This window comes from Piliocolobus tephrosceles, chromosome 5, assembly GCF_002776525.5.
Source record: "Piliocolobus tephrosceles isolate RC106 chromosome 5, ASM277652v3, whole genome shotgun sequence".
Classification (NCBI taxonomy): domain Eukaryota; kingdom Metazoa; phylum Chordata; class Mammalia; order Primates; family Cercopithecidae; genus Piliocolobus; species Piliocolobus tephrosceles.
This window is the reverse complement of record NC_045438.1, coordinates 72,756,747-72,766,316: the sequence shown is the minus strand read 5'-3', so window position 1 is coordinate 72,766,316 and position 9,570 is coordinate 72,756,747. Positions and strand designations below refer to the sequence as shown.

The 9,570-nt window shown below is 49.2% G+C and overlaps 1 protein-coding gene across 1 annotated transcript; it reads left to right on the top strand.

Moving 5' to 3' along the window:
* The first annotated feature begins 448 nt into the window (after nucleotides 1–448).
* PRDM13 (PR/SET domain 13) lies at nucleotides 449–9,182 on the top strand. The gene is made up of 4 exons (XM_023205862.2): nucleotides 449–794; nucleotides 2,373–2,504; nucleotides 2,818–2,938; nucleotides 6,657–9,182. The coding sequence occupies exons 1-4, from the start codon at nucleotides 651–653 to the stop codon at nucleotides 8,381–8,383; spliced, it is 2,124 nt and encodes a 707-aa protein (XP_023061630.1). The 5' UTR covers nucleotides 449–650; the 3' UTR covers nucleotides 8,384–9,182.
* The last annotated feature ends 388 nt before the right edge of the window (nucleotides 9,183–9,570 follow it).

The window sequence follows — 9,570 nt, the reverse complement described above, 5'->3', positions numbered from 1 at the left end:
CAAACAGTCTCCATCTCTTTGTTTAATCTCCTTTACAATAAAGCCAAGGGGAGAGAATTAAAAATCTTTGAAGTAGATCAAGGCTCAAAGGAATCAGCCAAGTAGACTTAAAGTAGTCACTTATTTCCCAAAACTGGTTTGTCGGGGAACAATAAAAGGAAGTAAAATTTATGGAGAAATTATACAGTGGATTTGTCACTTAAAATATCGTAACTGTCTCGAGGACAATACCCCATGCTGAGGATTAATGGTCCCGCCGGACCTTTGATTCACCAGTGCCTTTTCTTCGCCCTTGACAAATTGGATTTTTAGGAATGGGAAGGTCGCCTGGACCATTGTGTGCTAGCCATTCAGAGGCCTCGATTATGCAGGGGGCTGAGGGAACCACTCCATGTGACCCTCTCGGGTAGGACTCTGCAGCTGCTTCGCAGCTCAACTCTCTCACCAAACTACGCGCCCTTGCGCTTGCGGTGCCAAAAGGCTCCCGCCCCGATTGAAAAGGCGCAGTGCATGCCCGCCCGCGTCACTCCGCGGGCGGAGGACGCACGTCGGGGCGCGGCTCCCTGGCTAGCGCGCAGCTCCAGCTCTGTCACTCGCTCCTTTCCTAGGACCTGGCGCATCCGAGCGCCTGCCTGGGGGCGGCGACAACAATGCACGGAGCCGCCAGAGCTCCAGCCACCAGCGTGAGTGCCGACTGCTGCATCCCGGCCGGCTTGCGCCTCGGACCGGTTCCTGGTACCTTCAAGCTGGGCAAGTACCTGTCAGACCGCAGGGAGCCCGGGCCCAAGAAAAAGGTATTGACCATTCAGACCTCCGCCCACTACTGTTCGCCTCTCAGTGCCCTGACCCGGGAAAGGGCTAGAGAGAGAAAGTGGAGGAAGGGAGTGATTGAGTCGTTACCTGCTAATTCTGCCGGGTGGAAGGGGACTCCTGTTATTCTGAGCAAGTAGCCTCTTTAACTGTGAGAGCTGGACGGGTCGGGTTGAGAGGAGAGGATGTGGCCGAGAGGGGACAGCCCTGGGTGGGGTGCACTGAGGGCTGTAGGTGCCGGGACCATTCGCAGCTTGTGTTTTCCCTCGCGCTCTCGGGTCTCCTCAGAACCCAGAAGCCCACCCCCGCACCCTGACCTCAGCTCTCTCTGCAAAAGCACCCTCTTTTTGGGGGTGCAGGGCATCGAGAACCTTTCTTCCCTTCTGCCCTTCAATATGTTAATTTGAGGCGTAATTTCGTCTTAAAATAATTTAATTTTTTTTCCCGGAAAAAAAAAATCTTTGGGAGGCTCTCAGTTCCCAGAACCTCCTCAGATATATATTTTTTCCCTTGCCGATGTCGGCTTGTGGGTTTGGGGTATATGGAGAGAGGATGAGCAAGGTGCCGGCTCTGACGCGGGCTCCAAGGGTGAGGGGCGCCCATCCGCGCGGGGCACAGAATCAGAGCGCCTGCTCTGATCAGAGTTCAGAGTCCCAACCGGCAGGCGCCAGGGCCAAACCACTAGCTTTGACTCCCACACCCCACACACCGTTGCGACCCCTGACCAGAGAGACTTAAAGCACTCGCCCGCTTTGGGGGCGTCCCAGGAGCCAAAGGTCGGCAAACAGCGACCAGGAAATGAAGGTAGAAGTCTGGGGTAGAAGGAAGGACTTTGGCTTCCTTGGCTTTAGCTTGCTTTGCTTGGAGATTTCTAGTAAGAAAAAGCTCCGGTGTCCAGCCAGCGGGACTTGCACCTCGCTCCTCCTGCAATCACGCCCCCACTCCCCACCCCACTACAGTCTAAAGCAGGGTTTGGTGCCCACCGCGCATTCCTCTTTAAACGCGCTTTAATTGCTTTTAAATGGCCTGCCAGCTGCGGGCAAGCTTTTCCCCGCTTGGGCTTTGTTCTGAGACTTTCACTGCAAGGCTCACAGGCACCTAGGTGCGATGCACACAGAATAGAGGAGGCATGAGAAAATTTTTTTGTTTGTTTGTTGGGGGACGCTCTGGGTCCTGGGACTGACCTAGAAACGTCTCTAACCTGGTGTTAGGGCTGCTCTCAGAACTGCCAGTGGGAGAGCTGGGGTAGTGTGTGTGGGACAACTTGGTACAAGATGTGCTTAAGCACTAAGGGAGGATGTTCTCAACATCCCTCCCCCCTCCCCGTGTTGCCAAGGTGGGGCGCAGGAAAGTGGTGGTACTGTTAGCATAGGTAGACTTTCCTCTTTCTCCCTCCCCCAAGCAAAGTCCTAAGGAATTCTCCTCCTTCCATAGCCCCTAGTGGTCTGGCCAAACCAAAAACAACCACTTTCCGGTGTTGGGTGGGGGTGGAGGATAAACTTTCTGTCTGGGTTGTGGGCCTGGCCAAGGTGCGGGAAGAACGACCGCTGCTTGTGTTGCAGGTGCGCATGGTGAGAGGGGAGCTGGTGGACGAGTCGGGGGGCTCCCCTCTGGAGTGGATAGGTTTAATCCGGGCAGCCAGAAACTCCCAGGAACAGACTCTGGAAGCTATTGCAGACTTACCCGGAGGACAGGTACTGCGGGCTTCTCTCCACACCCCCTACTCCCCACCACCAATTCAATCTACCTAACCATCCCTGTGGTGGCCAACAATATTAAGAGCAAAGTGCTTTAGCTAGACGTCTCATTTAAATGTCTTGACAACCCTATAAGGTAGATACTATTGTTTTTCCGTTTGAAGGGTGAGGGAAGTGAAGTTCAGAGAGCTCCAGTAGCTTCTCCAGGGTCACACAGCATCAAAATCGGGATTTGAACCTTTCTTCTCAGTTGCTTTTTGATCAATTACCCAGGAAATGACAGAGAACTGTTCCATTCCTTGCGTCCCAGATCTTCTACCGAGCATTGCGAGACGTCCAGCCAGGGGAGGAGCTGACAGTGTGGTATTCTAACTCCTTGGCTCAGTGGTTCGACATCCCCACCACGGCGACTCCGACTCACGATGAGAAAGGTACCCACTCCAAAAGCGTGGATGGGCAAGAGTCCAGCCCTCCTCCTCCTGTCTTGAAGCAAGTCCCTAGATATAGCTCGACCTATGTAAAATGGAATTCACATTCCCTGTATTTCAAGGCAAAGAGGAGAGGTCGCCACTACCTCCTTAAAATCAACCATAAACGATAACAGTGATAGTAATCTGGCTCACAATGGCAGGGGAAAAAGTACACATTATGAACTTAATGGGGCCATCCTTTTTTCTGATGCCTATTCAAAGAGACCATTATTTACTCAATTAAGATAAAAAAAATTAGGCGGGGTAGTTCATGCCTGTAATCCCAGACTTTGGGAGGCCGAGGTAGGAGGATCACTTGAGGCTAGGAGTTTGAGACCAGCCTGGGCAACATGGTGAGACCTCTGTCTCTACAACAAAAAAATAATTAGCCAGGTGTGGTGGTACATGCCTGTAGTCTTAGCTACTTAGGATGCTGAGGCAAGAGGATCACTTGAGCCCAGGAGGTCAAGGCTCCAGTGAGCTGTAATGTTACCACGGCATGCCAGCCTGGGTGACAAGTGAGACCCTGTCTCAAAAAATAAATAAATAAATAAATAAATAAATAATAAAAAAGGAGCCTTAAATTGTTGTTACAGTAATTACATGGTGAGTTCCACAGAATATAACTCAAACCTGGAAAGCTTTTACAAAGTCCAAGGACATTTCTTCTCCACTGGCTTTCCAGGAGAACAGTGCATTTCTACAGCATTTTAGAAGTATTACGGTACTTACAGCTGGTCAGTTGGCAGGTACTGAGACCCTTCCATTTAAGTGGCATTTATTCATTTCCCTTTGCCTACTTAAATTGAATCTGGGATGTATCCCAGTTTCTTCTCAGATTTATTTGATCCCTTCAAAGCCAAGAGCGGATTTATGCAAATTAAGGTGCAGTAACTAAACAGAAAAACATTTTTAAACCTACCCTTGAACACTGAAGAACACTTCCTGTGGAAAGAAGTCTAGGAGGTTCTAGAATAGTTAAGGTCTTGGAGACTTCCTTTTCACACACAAAGCTTCCATGGCTTTTTTTCCATGACAATTTGTAATTTCTCCTAAAGACACATTTATTATTTAACATCAAAATAATGAATGCTGTGAAATATTCGAACATGCTGTCTTCCTGAATTGCCTGCTCAATCACATCCCTTTAGAAATAGGTTTAGAGAAATTAATACAAGTATGTGAATTAGGAAACACTTCATGAATAAGACAGAATGAAGTTTATTCAAAACAATGAGTCACTTTAAAGTATCATCGTCCTCTGCAAGTTGTTTATTTTGCATGTATAGTATTCAAATTATCCTGAGATAGTTTGTTCCTTGCATCACATTATATTACATTCTCTTGTCAACTTCTTCCAGTAAAAAGAGACATATAATAAAAGCCGCATAGTGGAGAACTGTCGAATCTGCCACTACAGAATTTGGAGGACCACTAACCTTGAGGAGCCAGCCATTTCTACACAGAACACCCTTTCTTAGGTAGTCCCAAATAGTACAAAAGCAACTGAAATAGTGGTCCTTGTGTTTTCCTTTCAGCCAGTTGAGCTTATAAACATCATATGGTAACAGATGTCAAAATAAACACTTTTTTTTTTTTTTCCTAGAGGTGAGAAGGCATGGGTGATTTTGAACCCTGACTTCCCCAGCTTGGAGAAGTTTGAACTCTTGACTACCTTAGAGTTACACGAAGCGGAGTCAGTCACTTGTTAAATGTGTTTGGTACTCTTGGCATGATTTAGATCTGAGAGTCTGGAGAAGATGTCAGTTGGTTAGGATAACTGAAAAAAAGTATATATTAAATGTATGCTGCTTAAAGCTTGGAAAGAGGAAGAAATAAATAGGGATGGCTGCTATTCTCCTAATTCTAGCTAACTTCAGTGGGTTTCAATTTCGTAGTAAGATGGAGGAAAATACTGCCCCTTCATGGTAAGAAAAAAAGTGTATGTGGCTTTGCATTAAGCTGAGTCATTCTGAGGCAGATTCAGAAAACTCCCTCTTTCAAAAGGGGTGATGAGAGACAGAAAGGCTCTGAAGTTAGATGGAAGGTTATTTAAGAGAACATATCCACCAAGAGAACCCAGGAGGTCTATTCTTTCTTTTTTTCAAGATTTCTTTTACATGAATGTTCAGTACAAAGTAACAGAACATTGAAATGGTTTTATCTAAGACTTCTATAAACAGTTAGGATAGGGTCTCATAGGGAAATACTACTCTCCCATTTTTCTTTCTGCTCTCCTTGGAATACAGTGCTTATCACTTGAGTTTTCACAGGTGTTTCACAGGGGTGCGGGTGGGAGCTACTTGTGTTATGCAAACCCAGAAGTTAATATACATAAAAGGAAGAAGATCTGGAATTTTTCCCTATTGTTATTTCTGTAGTAATATTTCAGAAGTTTGAGCTGCTTGTATAGGCAGAGGGGGAATTTAACTTTCCTGTTACATTTTATGAGACTGATGTATATTTTGGATATTTCCTTGCGGTTCAACTAACTTCTTTCTCACAGACATCTTTCCCTTCAGTATTATCAATCAACCACATTTTAAAAGAAACCCAACTGCAAGATCATTTCTCTTTACAGCAGTAATATGACCCTTTTAAGTGGAAATTAACTTCTAGTATGTGATCATATATGTGTCTCTTGGTTGTGTTCACAAACTCGGGCAAAATGAAAAAACTAACGCTAATAATACTAAACACAAAAAAAGATTCGACACCAAACACATATGTAGTGCCTGGTAGAGGATTCTGCACTTATTAAAAGCTGAGTATCTATATTTATTTATCGATCTATATCATTTATATATATTCATATAATAAAAAACTAATATATTTTCTCCAAAGACTTTACTAAGCTTGGATTTGTGCAGCTATCTAGGAGTTAATTAATTACCAAGTGGCAGACAAGACAATGCAACATCATCCTGCTTAGATTATCATCATTCTTTATAGAGTATCATGGCATAAGATTTTTTTCTTTTCTCCCAGCAAGTTAAATGGGGTTAAAGAGGAAATAAAGATACAAATAATTTTGAAGAATGGCAAATCATAGTCCCTATGTGGTCCTTCAGTTGGTCACGCTCCAGGAAAACCTCAGGCAAAGTGTTTAAGGCTGCAAGGGGGTGGAATGGGTGGGTAGGGGACACAAAAGACATTGTTCTATGAAAAGGAATGATTACATATGGCCTATACATACAGGATATTGTCTCGCCTGGTAATGAGGCGCTCATGACCATTAGATTGGTCTTTGTTCAGTTTATCCAAACTCCTTGACATACGCTACCTATTCTGCAAACGCCAACAGATGGGCCCAGGCACTGCACAGCCTCAACACTTGATTTAAAGCAACAGCTGCTCTTTGCTCTTACCGGATCAGCCTGCCTGAGTGCTGCCCTTCCAACGAAGATTTTGCTAGGAAGGCCTGGAGGAAGTCTTCGTTGGAAAGGTCCCGTCACCTTTTTTGGCCTCTGAGTAGTTCCAGAGGATGGAGACACTGATAAGGATTGGCCATTTGAGGTTTTTCGGGGTCTTTGATATAGTAGGGCTACCGAACTTATATTTCGCCCTCTCCCGATACCGCTGGTGGAAACTTGGCCTTTGCCTTGGGTGCACTGGCGCTTTCTTTTTGTCTCGCTTGTTCGCCTCTCACCGGGTCGCTTTTCCATTCTTTCTTGCCCAGGGGAGGAGCGCTACATCTGCTGGTACTGCTGGAGGACGTTTAGATACCCCAACAGCCTTAAGGCACACCTGCGTTTCCACTGCGTGTTCAGCGCCGGTGGAGGCGGCGCCTTCCTGCACCACGAACACGCGGCTCGCCAAGGCGCCGTCCCAGCAGCTGATGGCCTCGGTCTCTCCCCGAAACCCTCCGCGTCCGATTTCGCCGCGCCTTCCCAGGCAGGAACTTTGCGACCCCACCCGCAGGGCCCGCCACCAGCTCAGGCCTGCGGTGCGCGGGAGGGCATCAAGCGTGAGGCCTCTTCCGCTCCCTCGGCCACCTCGCCGACCCCAGGCAAGTGGGGGCAGCTGAAGAAAGGCAAGGAGCAGCTGGACCGTGCCTTGGACATGAGCGGGGCCGCCCGAGGACAAGGGCACTTCCTCGGCATCGTGGGCGGCTCCTCGGCGGGGGTTGGCAGCCTGGCCTTCTACCCCGGCGTGCGCTCCGCTTTCAAGCCCGCCGGCCTAGCCAGGGCGGCGGCGGCGGCCCACGGCGACCCCTACCGGGAGGAGAGCGGCAGCAAGCAGGGGGCCGGCCTCACCTTGGGCAGGCTGCTGGGCGGGGGCCGGGCGTGCGGGCGCCCCGGGAGCGGGGAGAACTCGGCGGCGGGCGGCGCGGGTCACCACCATCACCACCACGCGCACCACCACCACCATCCGAAGTGCCTGCTCGCGGGGGACCCGCCGCCGCCACCGCCCCATGGCCTGCCGTGCTCTGGGGCCCTGCGCGGCTTCCCTCTGCTATCGGTCCCCCCGGAAGAGGCGTCTGCCTTCAAGCACGTGGAGCGCGCCCCGCCCGCCTCCGCCGCGCTGCCAGGAGCGCGTTACGCGCAGCTGCCCCCAGCCCCCGGGCTGCCCCTCGAGCGCTGTGCGCTGCCGCCCCTCGACACGGGCGGTCTCAAAGCCTATCCAGGTGGTGAATGTAGTCACCTGCCTGCCGTCATGCCGGCCTTTACAGTCTACAACGGGGAGCTGCTCTACGGCTCACCGGCCACTACCGCTTATTACCCGCTCAAATTGCACTTCGGCGGGCTGCTGAAGTATCCGGAGTCCATCTCCTACTTCAGCGGGCCAGCAGCGGCCGCCCTAAGCCCCGCCGAGCTGGGCTCGCTGGCCAGCATCGACCGAGAGATCGCCATGCACAATCAGCAGCTGTCCGAGATGGCTGCCGGGAAGGGTCGCGGACGCCTGGACTCGGGGACGTTGCCACCGGCCGTCGCGACGGCGGGAGGCACCGGGGGCGGCGGCAGCGGAGGCAGCGGCGCAGGTAAGCCCAAGACCGGCCACCTGTGCCTTTACTGCGGCAAGCTGTACTCGCGCAAGTATGGGCTCAAGATCCACATGCGGACGCACACGGGCTACAAGCCACTCAAGTGCAAAGTCTGTCTGCGGCCCTTCGGCGACCCCAGCAATCTCAACAAGCACATCCGGCTGCACGCCGAGGGCAACACGCCCTACCGCTGCGAGTTCTGCGGCAAGGTACTTGTGCGCCGCCGGGACCTGGAGCGACATGTCAAGTCCCGCCACCCTGGCCAGAGTCTGCTCGCCAAAGCGGGCGACGGCCCGGGTGCCGAGCCCGGCTATCCCCCGGAGCCTGGGGATCCCAAGAGCGACGACAGTGACGTGGACGTCTGCTTCACAGACGACCAGAGCGACCCCGAGGCTGCGGGCGGCTGCGAGCGCGACTTGTAATAAGTCTTCCCGGGAAGGGGTGGGGCGAGGACAGAGGAATCGAGGGTCTATTCTCGCAGAAGAGGAACTCCTGGTGGTGTGGGAAGAGGGACCCAATGGGCAAAACCGTTTTTGTTTTTGAGAGGGCGCCAGATTTGGAACAGTGAGAGGTCCCAGATCTGGTGCTGAAACTCAGAGCAACAGTTCAGAGGTGGCGTAAATCCGGCCACCTGGACAGCTCGAGGGCGACCAGTACCTCCGTACCCCGGGCCTCTGGACTTCTTGAATGAGCTCACCCTGAACCGCCCAGGCGGTCTGCTCTTGGTGTTCAGGATCACATCAATGCGAACGTCACAGCGCCCTTGAGGGCGCACATTTTAACTGCCGCGTATTTTTAAGTTGTACTTTTCTGTGGAGGAAATTGTGCCTTTTGAAACGACGTTTTGTGTGTGTATTTTACATTAGCATTTCATTTCTTAGGCAAAACACTAGTCACAATTGGGTAGATGTGACATCCATATACTAATTTCCATTTTATCTGTTCTCATGTCAAAGACTACGCCTTACCCTATTGAATATAGTGGTAGCAGGTGTACAAATTGGTCGTTGCAATTATTTATGAGAGAATAATGATAAATGTAAAATATCTAAAGCATGAATCTAAGAGCACGCAATATATAATTTTAAAGAAAATATTCTATTTGGTAGAATACAAATGTGGTGTGTATTGTTTTATAATGACTGCTGTACAGTGGATATAGTATTTTGGTTTTGGTTCCAGATTGTGCAATCTTTAAGAAAAATAAAGATACAAACGAGAGTTTGTTCACTTAGTGATTTCAGCAGATATTTTAAACAAGTAGTTTAATTTGAAAACAATTTGTGAGGAGACTGCATAATAAAATAAATCATTGGAGACTTGAATACTTTGACTATTCATAAAATAATGTTAAACAGTGTTGTATTATAAGAGGGAAATATGCCATTTTCAATATGTGCATTTTACAGGCTCCCAAACATCAGGCAAAAGAATTGTTTCCTAAAACCATTGTTAATCATGCTAAATGTTTTCATGTTTACTGAAAGAAGTTCATGACCTTCAAGAAGAAAAACCCCACATATTGTCAAAGTATGGAACAGTAGAATCACTATTTCTTGTTGTGTTCCATTTTGACAGAACTTTCCTTGGGAAGCAAAAAAGGAAACTT

Bases quoted from the DNA above. Each gene is read 5' to 3' on its own strand.
- PRDM13 (XM_023205862.2), top strand. From the start codon at position 651: ATGCACGGAGCCGCCAGAGCTCCAGCCACCAGCGTGAGTGCCGACTGC. The intron at 2,505-2,817 runs GTACTGCGGGCT...CTTGCGTCCCAG, and splicing joins CAGACTTACCCGGAGGACAG to ATCTTCTACCGAGCATTGCG. The intron at 2,939-6,656 runs GTACCCACTCCA...TTTCTTGCCCAG, and splicing joins TCCGACTCACGATGAGAAAG to GGGAGGAGCGCTACATCTGC.